At 35.1% G+C, this 17,037-nt stretch overlaps 1 protein-coding gene across 3 annotated transcripts in view; it reads right to left on the bottom strand.

Moving 5' to 3' along the window:
• Nucleotides 1–17,037, bottom strand: part of ECHDC1 (ethylmalonyl-CoA decarboxylase 1) — a 64,745-nt gene that overhangs the window by 2,112 nt on the left and 45,596 nt on the right. For 2 of the 3 annotated variants that reach the window (XM_047759069.1, XM_047759077.1), the window contains 2 exons: nt 15,950–16,002; nt 11,748–11,828 (listed from right to left, as the gene is read on the bottom strand). In XM_047759069.1, coding sequence (XP_047615025.1) covers nt 11,748–11,828; nt 15,950–16,002 — 134 coding nt within the window. The remainder of the gene's footprint in view (nt 1–11,747; nt 11,829–15,949; nt 16,003–17,037) is intronic. The other variant, XM_047759086.1, reaches the window with a different exon arrangement.

The raw sequence follows: 17,037 nt of genomic DNA, 5'->3' as shown, positions 1-17,037 counted from the left end.
CAGAATTTTAAACTTAGCTTCATTGTGTGTGCTCTTTACATACAATCTTTAACTAGACTAGCGTGGAAGCAGGGATACCCTTAAGAAAGTTGATAATGGTTTGAGTTGGACTTAAAAGGAGTAATTTCCTAAAGCAGGGATTCATTTTCCCCCAATTTGGGACTTTTATGAATAGGCTGATGAGTAAGCAAGGTGGAACAAAAAAAGAAACACAGATTAGTGGGCATAGCCATCGCATTTGCCAGTTAAATGTTTGTGTACTATTAATGGCCTGCATAAAGCTATGCTGTTTAGGGAATGCAGCCTATAAGCTTTATTTTGGCTGCAGGCTTCAATGCATTCACTGTTAAAACCTCCAATTTGAACCAAAGGGCAGGTGTGAATTTTAATTTTTTAAGAAAAATCATGGCTTTCAAACTACTCATTACAAAAATGAAGACCTAAAGTTAGTTCTGGTTTTCCAAAGTGTTCAGTGCTCAGCTGCAGGTGGTTTGGCTTTTCTTTTTTTTTCTTTTTCTTTTTTTTAATCACCAAAAACAGCAGACTCTGAGTCTTTGACCCTTTAATCAAGAGAAATATTCCAGTAGAGAATTCTCACAAAAGCCTATTTATTAACCCACTGGGAAAGAGAATTTTCTCTTCACAGCTGTGAATTCCTATAAGGAAAAATCTGCCTTAATTATGGACATTTGCTTCTAGATAACCATGAAATAGTATTTTTCAATAAATACTTTTTAAATGGGAGGGGAGAAAGAATGAGTGTCTTAAGAATCTGAATCTAGCCCCAAATTGTGAAAGGAGTTATAATAAACAAAAAACAAGGTCAAAAATAAGTAGAATAGAAATTACAGTAATGTCTTAATAGAGTTGGAAATATGAGTATTGTTATACTGAACACAATCCTATAAAACTTCACACAGAATAGATGTGTCACAGTTCCTATTTATATCCTGGAATTGACACTGATCGCTCAGAGCTGTGCCTACAATATAGAAAAGGATTATGTCAGGATAAATTCATTTAAAATCAACTGAATACGTTTGGTAAAGTCTTGATGGTGGGATAATGTAGATTAGCTTATGACAAAAGTTGAATATATAAGCCTTTTTATATTTGCAATTATTTTCTTCTAAAGAATGCTTATCATTTTTATGTGTTTTTTTTCCTTTTGCCATATTTTACAAGGTGAGGTATGACTTTATGAATCATATTTTATAACCCTAAAAAATCCTGAGGTAATCTTTGTAAAAATACCTGTTGTGATCAAACTGACATTCATTCTTTATATGTTATGCCAAGGGTGTACCTGTGTACTGATACACATAAACTAATATAACCAAAAAATGTATTAAGTGACCAAAAAACACAAGATAGTTTAGTCTAACAATGGGAGAACTATGCACTGTTCATGTGGTAACCTTTAACAAGACTTTTTATTAATCTAAAAGTTAAAGTTTAAATGTAAAATTTTCAGTGGTGATAACGAGAATTTATGAAGAAAACATTGTATCAAGATATATACAAAAATAGAAACTGCTTCCTGATAGCCCTTTTAGATAATTTTTTTGTCCTTTGTCTTTTTATTTTTATTTATTTATTTATTTTTGCTTTTTCGGGCTGTACCCATGGCATATGAAAGTTCCCAGGTTAAGGGTCCAGTTGGAGCTACAGCTGCTGGCCTATGTCACAGCCACAGCAACAACAGATCTGAGTCATGTCTGTGACCTACAACACAGCTCAGGGCAACACAGGATCCTTAACCCAGTGAGCAAGGCCAGGGATCGAACCCACAACCTCATGGTTCCCAGTCGGATTCATTTCCACTGTGCCACGACAGGAACTCCCATTTTAGAATTATACACTAATTACTGCTAGAATTTAGATGCCTTTACCTGGCACCACCTGAAATGTAGTTTATTGCAAGGGATAATCTATTAGTCTATGTAGAAAACTAGAAGACCTAAATCTTAAGACTCTGAAGCCTTATAGCAGACTCATTTATAGAGCCATGTTAAACTGTTATTTTGACAAGTAAAAGAATTATTAAGGGTCTTATGACTATTAATAAGTGTCATTATTCGCAAGGTTGAAAATTTCCTGTGACACTTTAGGAGAGCAAAGAAAAGGAAATTAATCAAATGTGGATATACGCAGTGTTCTGGTATGGATGCATCAGTGTTGTAGGAAAAACAACTCATAACTTAGGAGAGAGTATCACCTTTGCGAGATGTTGCAAAGTCAATGTTGGTACCTGAAGGGATGGTTCACGATGCTACTACTAGCTAAGTCATCAGATTTAGCTATAAGTTGTAGGACTTTGAACAAATGTATTCAAGAAAAATAACTTTAAAAATTATTACAAATTTTACTAAAATAGGCAACATTTTGGCAAAAGATTACAAAAAGATTTTTAAAATGTGTATCATAAAAGAAAGGATACTTTTAGTGAACTCTGGTGAAGTTAGAAACATAAATAATTACATTGGAAGAGAGTACAGCTTTGATGTGAAATGCATGGATATAAACTAGACTGTCTGGCTTGGTCACTAGACTGGCTTCATTTTACACCTTGTAAAACACATAAAAAAAGAGATACATGGTATAAAGAGGAGGAGGAAGAGTAGATGACTTAACATCTCTGGGCCTCAGTATGAGCTTGTTTATAAAGCAGATGTAATGATAGTACTTATGCCATAGAATTATGAGTATTAAATGAGTTAATATATGAAAGTTTGCTTAGAACATATATATACACACCACTGTTCCTTTAAATAGAATCCTAGAGGAATCGTGTTTATGTATGTTTTTAATAAAACAGTTTGAAATCTTCTACTTCAGCCACATCTATAGAACACAGTATGTATACCTTAATTTGGAATATATACATTGTATGTATTTGTAGTCTCACAGTACCTGACATATTAAACTCTTATGTGTACTAGCTTTTATTATTATCAGGTTGGCTGCATTAATAGGTAACTCACTACAAATAACAGTAGTGTTTCTGCTAGAAAGACATTATAAAGTTATTTCCTGGACTAATAAGCTCACTCAGTCCTTAAAGTTTGAATGTATAAAGAGCTATATTTTCAGTGAAAGCCCAGCAAGTAATGGTATACCATCCTTCCCTAATATCTGTCAATGAAGACTACAAAATAATACACAATTTTTAATTTCCAAATAAAGGTAGGAATAATACTGTGGTCTGTTATAGATCTGGCTGAAGCAGAAGATTCCAAGTTGATTAAAAAAAGCCACATACTTCTCTAAGACTAACTCAAGGAATATAGTGCAATATAACTAAAAGCATAAATATTTTAAAATTTTAAAGCATTCCTGTTACAAAATTAAATAACATGATACATAAATTTAAAGTCTGGAATCATTGATTTAAATAAACTTCAGGATCAGGCACTGCTGGTTCCTTTACATGGTGTAAGAACAAAGCAAATATAACAATGCAAACTGTGGTGACATGAGGAAATATGGTACATAAAATTCTATAATAGCAACAGCATCTCTGACCACAAACAATACTTTAAAATCATGCCTTGGAGTTCCTGTCATGGTGCAGTGGAAATGAATCCGACTAGGAACCATGACATTGTGGGTTCGATCCCTGGCCTCGATCAGTGGATTAAGGATCTGGTGTTGCCCTGAGCTGTGGTGTAGGTTGAAGACGCGGCTCAGATCCCGCATTGCTGTGGCTGTGGAGTAGCTCCGATTCGACCCCTAGCCTGGGAACCTACATATGCCACAGGCGTGGCCCTAAAAAGCTAATTAAATAAATAAATAAATAAATAAATAATAAAATCATGCCTTGAAAACAGACATTTATTTGCACATGTACTTTCCTGGTACCTTCTTCCTCCAGCTTTCTATCTGCCATCACATCACAAGACAAATTATAAAAAATTGCAAGAGCCAAAGTTTCTACCCATGGGTCACCTTTCTGATTTCCTATGGTAGTACAGTGAGGGAGAGTCAGACAGGAAAATCTTTTGAGAATATCAAGTCTGATTTTAATATTCAGTTAATAATCTTAGTATGCTCAGAGGTGGATTTTCTTGATATCACAGGCTCTAAAGTAAGAATTTCCACATCACACAGTGATAACTACTAAACAAAAGCAACATGCATGGGCAATGTGAATGCTTCCTGAGGTGGATATCTCATATTCAGAGTACAGGCACTGCCACAGCAAAAATGGAATTTGTCTTTTAGTAACTCTGAGATATGTTGATTTGTGTGTGTGTGCACATGCATGTGTATATGTGTCTATGTGTCTATGTGCAAGTGTGTGTTATGTATATTTTGTATTTTATTTATTAAGTTGGTATTTTAAGAGAAGGGAGACCTATAGTAGCTCCCTTGGGACAAATATGTTTACAGCTCCCTTTCTTTGTAATACACTTTGAACGAATGGGTAGCATCTGGAAATGCTAATACCTTTGGCTGAGGGTTATTTATACTCATGAAAACAATGTTAGAGACTGAAAACAAATTAGGTAGGCAGGTTTTAAATTGCATAATTGAGAATTTTATTTCTCTAGGGAGACAGAGGAATAAAAATGTGTTTTTCATCCAGTGTATAAACAGCTAAATCCTTGATACTCCAAAGAAAAACAAAAAGAAAGGACAGACAGTTCACACATACACACGCACTCAATGAACATATAAAAACATATGCCTCTCCATATACTTCTAAACTTTTAAAAATACAAATTAAACAATTTTTGATTATTAAAATTAGAAAAGATCTTTTAAAAGAGTAAGAAAGGATGCTCTCAAAAAGATACTGATATACTGCTGGTGGTAATATAAATTGGAAGAATCTTTCCTGGAGGATGACTTGGTACCATATATCAAAAACCTTGAACATTTTCACCGTCTTTGACTAAATCCTTTAACTACTTAATAAGTAGTAGGATTTGTTCTAAGGAAATAATCCAAAAAAAACAAAGCCTTATGTAAAAAGCAGTTATCAGAGCATTAATCATAATAGAGAAAAATTAGAAACAACCAAAGGAGGATATTTTAGTATATCCATACTGATGAAATATTTTAACTTATAAAATTCATGTTTTCCAAGTGCATTTAATAATATGAAAACACTCATTAAATATAAACTATGTCACATAATCCTACTTTTTAAAAAATAGAAAATTATACATCTTTTCTTTCTTTCTTTTTTTTTTCCTTTTTTTAGGGCCACATCCGTGGCACATGGAACTTCCCAGGCTAGGGGTTGAATCCAAGCTGTAGCTGCCAGCCTACACCACAGCCGTAGCAACGCAGGATTTGAGTCAGATCTTGCAACCTACACCACAGCTCATGGCAACACTGAACTCTTATGTGTCTATTTTTAAAAAGTGAAGAAAGCACACCATAATGCTAATGCTAATTATGTTTGGATGATAACAACTTTAATTTTTACTCTATACCTACCTGTATATTTTTTAATGATTAATAGTAAGGCAGGCTTTATTTTTATAATACTTAAAATATTTTTTAAAATAAATATTTTCAAAATAATCTAGAACCTTGTTTTTCAATGTGTGGTCTGTGGACCAGCTATATAGCATCATCTCAGGCTTCACCCCAGACCTATAAAATAAGAACTGCAATTTAATAAAATCCCCAGGTGATTCATATTCACCCAAATGAGCACATATCCTCTTAAAATCAGAAATCACAATATATATTTTAAAAATAACATCACCTGTATTATTTACTATTGATGTTATAATACAAACTTAATAGCTTAAAAAACATTATCTCAGTTCTGAATGTAAAGAGCTCTGACAAGTAAGTGCAATGATCCTGCGGTGGAGGAAAACACTGCTATAATGGACATTATTGCCAAACTGACACAATTAAAATGTGGGTAATATACAGATAAAAGAATGACATCAATGTTAAATTTCCTGCATTTGACAGCTGTGCTGTGGTTATGTAGAGTACTCTGGTTATTAAAAAAGAATATATATATTTGTGTGTGTATTTAAAGGAACAAAAAGGTAATAAGATATATGCAACCTACTCTCGAATTTCTCAGAAAAAAATATTATTATATATTACACACACAAACAAACACACACATGACAAGCCAAAAACAAAAACAAAATAGCAAAATGTTGGCGTTCCTGCTGTGGTGCATCAGGTTAAGGATCTGGGGTTGTCTCTGATCCCCAGCCTGTCACAGTGGGTTAAGGATCTGGCATTGCTGCAGCTGTGGCTCAGATTCAATCCCAGGCTCCGGAACTTTCACGTGCAAGTGTGGCCAACAAAGAAAAAAAAAAAAAGGAAAATATTAAAAATTAGTAAATTTAAGTGAATGGTATAGGGAAATTCTCTGTCCATTCCAGGATTGGTTCCAGGACCCTCCTGCAGATATCAGATCCTCATATAATGGTGTAATATTCCTATGTAACCTACACACATCTTCCCATGTACTTTAAATTATCTTTAGATTACTTATAATACCCAATACAATGTAAATGCTATGTAAATAGTTGCCGGCATGTGACAAATTCAGGTTCTGCCTTTTGAAACTTTCTGGAATTTTTTCCCCAAGTATTTTCAATCTTTGGTTGAATCCTGGTGAATGTGGAACTCACAGATACAGAGGACTGATGGTACTTCCAAATGAAAAATGCAATTCTAGTTTCTCTCTTATACCAAATTTGGCAGCCAAAACCTATTAGACATTTAATTAAACTGTTTAAATGTTTTTGATTGCCAAAAGTTGATGCTGAAAAACCAAGCAGTCTGAGTTTGTCATTTTCTACTTTCTAGGGTAATTCTAAGATACTTTCTTTTCTCTCCCCTTTCCCCTACTCCTCCCCTTTTTTTTTAAGTGATTTGACATAAGACAGAAAGTAGAAGCAAAGAATGGGTGCTCTAAGTACCTCGTAAAGCACATTCTGGAATCTCAATAATTACTCGATAATACTATAATTACACTTAAAATAATGTTTGTATCAGTGAACATTTATAAATTTGGTGTATACGGGAACTACTATTAATGTTTTCTAAAAAGTAAACAAAAATTGCAAAAGATACCATTTACAAAATGTAACTACTATTAATGTTTTCTAAAAGAAACAAGTTTATAAAAGGTAACTTAGAATAACAAAGTTGTCAATTTTCATCAATGATCAAATAGGAATATAAAAGTTAGTGAAAAATATGGCAACTATCTTCTCTATGTCAAGCCCACATGTGGTAGGTAGCATGGCCATTAAGATGTCCATGCCTGGAGTTCCCGTCATGGCACAGTGGAAATGAATTCAACTAGGAACCATGAGGTTGCAAGTTTGATCCCTGGCCTCACTCAGTGGGTTAAGGATCTGGTGTTGCCGTGAGCTGTGCTGTAGGTCTCAAGATCTGGCTTGAATCCTGTGTTGCTGTGGCTGTGGTGTAGGCCAACAGCTGTAGCTGATTGGACCCCTCGCTTGGGAACCTCCATATGCCATGGGCTGTGGCCCTAAAAAGATAGAAAGACCAAAAAAAAAAATGTCCAGGCCTTAATCCCCGGAAGTTGTGCATATGTCACTTTTTATAGCAAGAGGGATTGTGCAGATATAATTAAGGTTATATACATCAAAATAGGGGGATTATCCCAGATTATCTGAGTGGGCCCACTTGAAGCACATGCGCTCTTAAAATCAGAAAACTTTCTCCAGTTGGAGTCAGAGAGATGCAGCAGAGGGTGAGTTAAGAAAGATTCAAAGTATGAAAGGAACTTAACCCACTGTGCTGAAGGCGGCCACATGGGGCCACACGGTAAACATGAGAAGGAATGCAGGCAAAGACTGGCCCTGACTGACCGGCTCATAGAAAAACAGGGACCTCAGACTTAGAACTGCGTGGGACTGAGCTCTGCCAGCTGTAACCAGGATAAACCTGGAAGTAGATGCTCCCTCAGAGTCCTCCGAGCTCCATCCCGCCAGCATACCAATTTTGGCCTTTAGTTTAGAGAAGCCAGTTGAGGCCAGCCAGACTTCCAACCTACACATCTGTGAGATAAACTGATTTTGTTTTAAGCCACTAAATTTGTGGTAATTTGTTATGGCTGCACTAGAAAACTAACACTCAGATATTTTCTTAATTTATATTTTATTCTAGACATTTTAATTAATCAAGATAAATTTTAAAATTAGAAGCAAATGATTTTATGACAGTTCTAGCTTTTTATTTCCTCATCAGTTTTGTCACTAAAGGGAAACATAATGTTTGAGTGACTAGATTCTGAGCCCTATGGAATGCCAATTTTTAATTTCTAAGATAATGTTTTACATTAGAAATGTTTTTAAAAAGCTATTTTCTCTAAGAATGTTTCACATGAATATTATGACTCAATTGAAGGCAGTTTAGTACAAGGGCCTATATGTGCCAAGTAGACCTAAGTGTTTCTGACATATTAATTCATTACATGTTTTATCAGCTGGTGCTCAAACAGTTTGGGGGCAGGGAGTTGGGTGATGCTAGATAGAATGTTGCATGAGCTCATTTCTTTGGAATATTTATACAAAGAGTATTTCTCATCTTCTGAAATAGTTTTCACTGGTAATAAAAGAGCAGCAGGAATGAAAATGTCAGTTGAGTGAATTCCAGGCCATTCTCTAAGGTAAGAAATTTAAACAAGCTAAAAAGAGCCAACAACCTAAGATAGGAACTTATCCTTTCAACAGAATGCTATGAAAGCTTTTGGTGTTCTTTGGAACAAGAAGATATTTTCAGAATATAGTTTGTCACAGAAGCTAACTGAGGGTACTGATAAAGCTGGGGGAAAACCAGCTAGAGTAACTTGTATTAATTTATCACTACCTTGGTTGTAACTGTGGCTAGTAATGTAGTTCAGTATACAATCCTATTAGCCTTTAATTTTTAATCCCTTTGCATTTAATATATAGATTTAAAAAGGGTGAATAGTCTAGGACAAAGTTTTTCTCACTTCTGTTGCAAAGTATCAGTTTCAATTTTTTAAAAATTTCTCATCAGTTGTAAACCAATAATTTCTAAAATATAATAAAACTGTAATACTAAAAAAAAAAAAAAAAAAAACAAGAAAAAACCCAAGACATAGAAGTTCCTTGAATGGAATGCCTAGCACAAATAGGTAGTAAACATAGGTTTAATGAATGACTCTCCTGAATGCAATATGAGGGTCTGTAGATGCCAAATAGTTGGTCCATAAATGAATACATCTTCATTGGGAAAGTGAATGTATCTGCTATGTTACTGAATATAACTGATGAGACCGGTACCCTCAGACATCTCCTAATCGAAAGAACTAAGTATTCTATGATGTTCTAGGACACATCATACTTCTTTCATCTAGAGAACAATACAGGAAGGTAAATTAGCAGTATTAAAAAACTAAGGAGTTCCCATTGTGGTGCAGTGGTTAACGAATCCGACTAGGAACCATGAGGTTGCGGGTTCGATCCCTGCCCTTACTCAGTGGGTTAAGGATCCGGCGTGGCCGTGAGCTGTGGTGTAGGTTGCAAAAGCGGCTCGGATCCCGAGTTGCTGTGGCTCTGGCGTAGGCCAGTGGCTACAGCTCCGATTCGACCCCTAGCTTGGGAACCTCCATATGCTGAGGGAGCAGCCCAAGAAATGGCAAAAAGACAAAAAAAAAAAAAACTAAATAAACTCTAATTTTTTTTGTGATTTTGCCTTTGTCCTATACCCTAACTACACCTAAACACAGGTCAGGAATGAATATAAAGAATGATGGAAAAGTCTACTAAATGCTTAAAGATAAAAACCAGACTTTATGTTAAAGGGGAGGGTACACTTTCTCCAGAGTACATTTATAAAGTTTTAATTTGCACTTTTATGCACAGGATTTTTAAGTGTAATAATGTACATTCATATATAGCTTAGAATTCTTTATAAATATATTTAAATATATACCATATATGTGTGTGTAAATGTGTGTATGTGTGTGTACACATGTATTAATTTTTAGGGCCACACTTGTAGCATATGAAGTTCCCAGACTAGAGGTCAAAGGGGAGCTGCAGGTGCTGGCCTATACCACATCTTGTGGCAACACTGGATCCTTAACCCATTGAGCGAGGCAGGGATCAAACCCTTATCTTCATATTGTTGGGTTCTTAACCCATTGGGAACTCCCATATTTTATATATTATATATATAATTACATATAAATTATAAATTCCATAATTACCTGTATTTCAGGGTAACGTAAGAAAAGCATTTAATCTTTTCACACAGAGAACATTTTATGTTTAGTCTCATACTGTCCATAAAGCCAATGACTGCTTCCTCCTTACAAAATAAAATAGCTTCCTAATGCAATTTGCAGTGATGACAGCAGAGGGCATTATCAGTGAAATGGCCATTTTTCTTCATGTACAAGAATCTTCCTCAGTTAGTATTAATTTTCCAAAAGGCTGCAATCTTTGTAAATTGTCTTATACACCAAAATTATTTTAAAATCTTGATTTATGTGAATATAAAGTGATATATTTCAACTTATAAATTGAAACCTGAGTCAAAGAAATTTTTAAAAAGAAAAAAATAATATAAAATGTTACTACTCTGCATGAATTAGTTTACTGAATCTTTCTTTATAGTATTTCTAATATCATATGATATCATTCATATGAAGTTCAAGAAGAAAAAATAGAGTATATTGGCTATAGAATAGTTATCTTATAAAACTATAAATCGGAGTTCCCTTCGTGGCTCAGTGGTTAACGAATCCGACTGGGAACCATGAGGTTGCAGGTTCGATCCCTGACCCTGCTCAGTGGGTTAAGGATTCAGCGTTGCCGTGAGCTGTGGTGTAGGTCGAAGACTCAGCTCGGATCCCGTGTTGCTGTGGCTCTGGCGTAGGCCAGCAGCTGCAGCTCCAATTAGACCTGTAGCCTGGGAACCTCCATATGCCGCAGGAGTGGCCCAAGAAATGGCAAAAAGGCAAATAAATAAATAAATAAGTAAATAAAACTATAAATGAAAGTGAGAAAGTAATTATAAAATTCAGAGTAACAGTTTCCTATGGATGGAAATAAAGGGGCCTGTGGGGGGCTCAGGAGTGCTAATAATGTTCCAATGCGTGACCTACAGCATGGTTACATAAGTTCCTATTTTGCAGCAAGTCATTAAACTGAACATTTATGTTTTATACACATAAAACCAAAATGCAGAAAGCCTTATCAAAATTACATTATTCCTGCAAAATACTGCTATCCAATACTAAAAAGAATTCTAGGGATTGAAGGGTTAATTAGTCCTAAATAACCTTCTCTAATATTATTCCCTAATCAGCCCAAAATCTCCACAAAGTTATTACAAATCTCAGTAAAGATAGGAAGTGTATCTCAGAAAAACTTATTAGTAAGAGGACAACGATAGCAGTCTCTTTCTCTATTTTATTTCTTCGTCTTTTTAGTTGTTTACTTTTCTTCATATAATTCTTCTGAACCTTAAAGTTTCATATATTTCCTTGGTTTCCCTCCCAGGGACTTTGCTAATATGGATTTGATTTATCCAAAATCATTTTGTATTAACTTTTTGAAATGCATAGTAATGAAGTAATGATGGAGTTATTCTAGACTAAAATTACCTACTTTAATGATTAGCAAAAAGAAAATATTCACTAATTGATTATACTGTTTAAGAATATATAAAATATTTATATTCATGCAAAAAATAAATTTGAGCATATATTAATTTCATTCATGCAAGGAGTAATAGAATTTTCATCCTACCTGAAATCACATGCTGTAGTAAATTCTGCTCCTCCACCCAGTGCCCAACCTTGAACCAGTGCAACACTTATTAAAGGAAGTCTGCATATTGAAAAAGGAAAAATGGATATTAATATTTTTAATGTGCAAATGTTATTTAAAAACTTAAGAATGCAGTAGAAACAAAACTACTGAACTATGTAATAACAATCAAACTTCATAGTAGAACCATTAGCCTGTATGTCATGAGAAGCAAAACAATGTAATAATGAAGATATAATAATTCTTCATTTAAATTTATCAATACCCCCCCAAATCACTACATATTTTTAAAACTATAGCCATTTTAATTTTCTTCCAAATAAACAGATGCTATTTTACAATGCAGGTGTACCTCATTTCACTGCACTTCACTTCATTGTGCTGGATTACTAGGCTTTGGCTAATAGCTAAGTTGTGAATGCAAAAAAAAGTTTGCGAATGAAATTACGTGTTACTCCAGTGACCACAAGAATGATAAGAAAGCAAAATGACCTTATGGCTAATAGGAGGAAAGTTTATTGGTCTGTATACAAGATCAAACCAGCCACATTTCCTTAGTCCAAAGCCGAATCCACAGTGAGGTCCTAACTCACTCTCTTCAATTCTCTAAAGGCTAAGAGAAGTGCAGAAAATGCAGAAGAAACATTTGAAGCTATCAGAGGATGGCTCATGAGGCTTCAGGAAAGAAGCCATCTCCATAATATAAAAGTGCAGGAGAAGCAGTAAGTGCTGATGTGGAAGCTGCAGCAAGTTATCTAAAAGATCTAGCTAAAATCATTCATGAAGATGGCTACACCAAACAGCAGATTTTTGAAGTAGATAAAACAGCTTTACACTGGAAAAAGATGCCACCTAGGACATTCATGGCTAGAAATAAGTTAATGCCTGGCTTCAGAGCTTCAAAGGACAGGCTGACTCTCTTGTTAGGGGGTGATGCAGCTGGTAGTTGGTTGAAGCCAATGCTCATTTACCATTCTGAAAATCCTAGAGCTCTTAAGAATTATGCTCAATCTACTTGCCTGTGCTCTATAAATGGGATAACAAAGCCTGGATGACACCACATCTGTTTACAACATGGTTTACTGAATATTTTAAGCCCACTAGTGATCTACTGCTCAGAAAAAAAAAAAAAAAAAAAAAGATTCCTTTCAAAATATTACTGCCCATTGACAATACCCCTGGGTCATTCAAGAGTTCTGATGGACAAGTACAAGGAGCTTCATGTTGTTTTCAACATCCATTCTGTAGCTTGTGGATCAAATAGTAATTATGACTCTCAAGTCTTATTATTTAATAGATACATTTCAGAGTTCCACTGTGGCACAACATGGACAGCATCTTGGAAGCGCTGTGATGAGTGTTTGATCCCCAGCCCAGCACAGTGGATTCAGGATCTGGCATTGCCACAGCTGCAGCTGTGGCTTGGGTCACAAAGGTGGTTTGGATCTGATTCCTGGACTAGGAACTCCATATGCCGTTGGGCGGCCAAAAAAGAAAAACAAAACAACAACAAAAAAGAAATACATTTCATGAGACTGTAGCTGCCATGGACAGTTATTCCTCTGATGGACTGGGGCAAAGTAAATCAAAAACATCCTGGAAAGGATTCACCGTTCTAGATGCCATCAAGGACATTCATGATTTATGGGAAGAGAGCAAAAAACATCAACATTAATAGGCATTCGGAAGATGATTCCAAACTTCTTGGGTAACTTTAAGGGGTTCAAGACATCAGTGGAGGAATTAACTGCAGATGTGTTGGAAACAGCAAGAGAGCTAGAATTAGAAGTGGCACCTGAAAATGTGACTGAGTTGTAGCAATTACATGATAAACCTTAAGAGATAAGGAGTTGCTTCTTATGGATGAGCAAAGCTAGTGGTTCTTTTGAGATGGCATCTACTCCTGGTGGAGTTGTTATGAAGACTCTTGAAATAACAAAAAAATATTTAAAATAGTAAATAAACTTATTCAATAGAGCAGCAGCATGGTTTGAGAAGATTGACTCCAATTTTGAAAGAAATTCTGCTATGGGTAAAATGCTATCAAACAGCAGTCTTATGTTACACAGAAATCATTCAAGAAAGAGTCATTGAGAGTTCCTGCTGTGGTGCAGTGGGTTAATGATCCAGCTTGTCTCTGTGGAGGTGCAGGTTCAATCTCAGGCTCAGTGCAGTAGGTTAAAGGATCCAGTGTTGCTGCAGTTGTGGCATGGGTTGCAACTCTGGCTCAGATTCAGTCCCTGGCTCAGGAACTTCCATGTGCTATGGGTGAGGCTGGAAAAAAAAAAAGAGTCAATTGACACAACAAACTTTACTATTCTTATTTTAAGAAATTGCCATAGCTACCCCAGCCTCCAGCAACCACCACCCTGATCAGTCAGCAGCCATCAACAATGAGAAGAGACTTTCCACCAGCAAAAAGATTACAGTTCACGGGAGTTACAGATGATGGTTAGCATTTTTTAGCAATAAAGTATTTTTTTAATTAAGGTATGTACATTGGTTTTTAGATATAATGCTATCACATACTTAATAGATTATCATATAGTGTAAACATAACTTTTATATGTGCTCGGAAACCAAAAAATTTATGTGACTAGCTCATTTCAGTATCACTTTACTGCAGTGGTCTGGAACCCAACCCACAGTATCTCCAAGGTAGGCCTATATACAGCTCCTAGAACTTCTCAGCAGCTGGCAATCAAGAAAAATTCAATGTGATATTGTCTTAGTCCATTTTTACTGGTTTCAAATTACAGATGGAAAAATTAAGGCTGTATCCAAAAGGAAGAAATGTGGTACAGAAGATTGAGCTCTAAAACTGTGTTTTTATAAAGGTGCCTATCAAAAATCTTTTCATTACTTTGTGAAATGATCCAGAGACTAAACCTATACAAAATAATGGTTCTGAAGTAAAAGTAAGTATTCACTTTTTGTGTTTGAAGACCCGCTTTGCAGATGTATGTATTAAAGGGTAAATCTAAAATGTTTTGAAAGTATAGAATTTTTTCATAGGTCTAACCAAAATGAAAAGGTACAGGTCTAAAGTAACTGAAAATTTCATAACACACAATGGCTTCCAATAAAAAGGATTGTTTAAAAAAAAATTTAAAGATTTCCTAGAGTTCCTATCATGGCTCAGTGGTTAACGAATCCCACTAAGAACCATGATTTTGTGGCCTTGCTCAGTGGGTTAAGGATCTGGTGTTGCCATGAGCTGTGGTGTAGGTTGCAGACACGGCTCAGATCCCACATTGCTGTGGCTGTGGCGTAGGCCGGCGGCTACAGCTCTGATTGAACCCCTAGCCTGGGAACCTCCATATGCCGCAGGTGCGGCCCTAAAAAAAAAAAAAAAATTTAAAAAAAATTAAAATTTAAAGATTTCCTTAAGAAAAAGTCAGATGTAGTAGGGAGAGGCAGGTGAACAGCAGCTAAGACAATGAAAAAAAATTTTAGAATAATAATGTTGATTCCATTTTTCTTTCTAGACTCTTACATACAATGTGCACCAAAATATGGTGGTGTCCAGTTAATAAATAAATAAATAGGAAATATGAATTTCCTCAGTTGTCATAATTTTAAAATCATTTACATTTTGAAAATGAAATATGGGCTAATCAGCCCAATCATGTCATAGTTTGTAACCCCAACTGCATAATGACAGGTCAAGAAGAATTTTCTCCCTTTTCTTCCTCTTCCAGGTGCTATGTAAATCCATCCTCAGAAATCCATAAAATCCTTCTCTAATAGGTAATTATTTTTCTTTCTCCTACGGATACAGACCACTTCACTATACATTCTTCTAATTTTGAATATTAGATAATCTTTATGTGTCATCTCTTGGTCAGTGTTATTTTGCTCTAGTATCAGTATTTAACTTTATCATGTCTATACCTAAATACAGCTAGCTTATACTGAAATATAATATAAGTTCTTTAGGGCAAAGTGCTACGTCTCAACTTCTTTTATCTCTCATGTCTCTTATTTTTAAAGTAATTGTATATACTTCACTAACATTTAACGATGAGCTGTCCTTCATGGCACAAATAAACAGTTCACCATTAGAATAAATATAATTAGAAAATAAGTGACTATTTTTTTTAACTACTGCAAAACACAGAATAATGAAGTTCTGTTTTTTGTTTTTTAGAAATTTTATCTTAAAAATAAAGATACATTACCTCATAAATCTTGTTAAGGTGTTTTGCATGAACATGCATACAGCCATTCCATCCTTTAAATATGAATAAACACATAGATATAATGCAAATACATAAAAAATTTTAAAGAAACATTTCCACATTTTCAGGACTTAAAAAGTAATAATGCCAAAAATATAACAAACTTTAAAATTATGTTTTCATTTAAAACTTTTAATATAATAAGATTTTAAGAAATGCTTGAACAAGCTGAGAACAGTGGCAAGTAATTCATTTTTGTTGGGTTGGGGTAGTTGAGAGGGCTTCATAGAGGAGAAGGGGAGATGGCATTTGCTAGGTCTAGATAATAAGGTCACTGAGGCTAACAAAATGCCTCCCTTATCCTCAGAATGGAGTATAATGTTTTGCATATAGTATGTGCTTGTTGAAGTTAACTGAATCAGATGAATTTGAGATGGAGAACTATAAAAGCAGTCAATGAATGGTAGAAGCCAATATGTTGCAAACTTCCTAACTGAAAGCCTTTATCAGGAAGATCAGTCTACATTATAAAATTGATGAGAAAACTAATACAAGCACAAAGAGGAGGTTTAAAACTAGACTAATTTATATTCTATTAAAAATTTGCCCTGTAAAGCCTGTTAAATTATCTCAATAAAGTTACTTTAATGGGCCTATTTTCTTTTTTCTTTCTTTCTTTTTTTTTCTTTTGAGGGCCGCACCTGCAGCATATGGCAGTTCCCAGGCTAAGGGTCAAATTGGAGCTGCAGCCGCAGGCCTATGCCACAGCCACAGCAATGTGGGATCCCAGCCGCATTTGCAACCTACACCATAGCTCATGGCAAACCCAGGAGCCGGGCCAGGGATCAAAACCGCATCCTCATGGATACTGGTTGGGCTGGTTACCACCAAGCCACAATAGGTACTCCCAAAAGGCCTATTTTCTATTACTAAATTTTAGAGTACTTAAAATACTGATGGAATTATCTAGAATTACAGAAATGAAAGTGAAGCAGGTATTAACCAGTATATTATTATAATTGTCATTCAAAAGATAAAATTCACACTAAATTTGTCTAAAAGCAGTATGGAATAATGGTAAACACAAA

The sequence above is a fragment of the Phacochoerus africanus genome, chromosome 2 (genome assembly GCF_016906955.1).
Source record: "Phacochoerus africanus isolate WHEZ1 chromosome 2, ROS_Pafr_v1, whole genome shotgun sequence".
NCBI lineage: Eukaryota > Metazoa > Chordata > Mammalia > Artiodactyla > Suidae > Phacochoerus > Phacochoerus africanus.
This window is presented reverse-complemented; position numbering and strand designations above follow the sequence as displayed.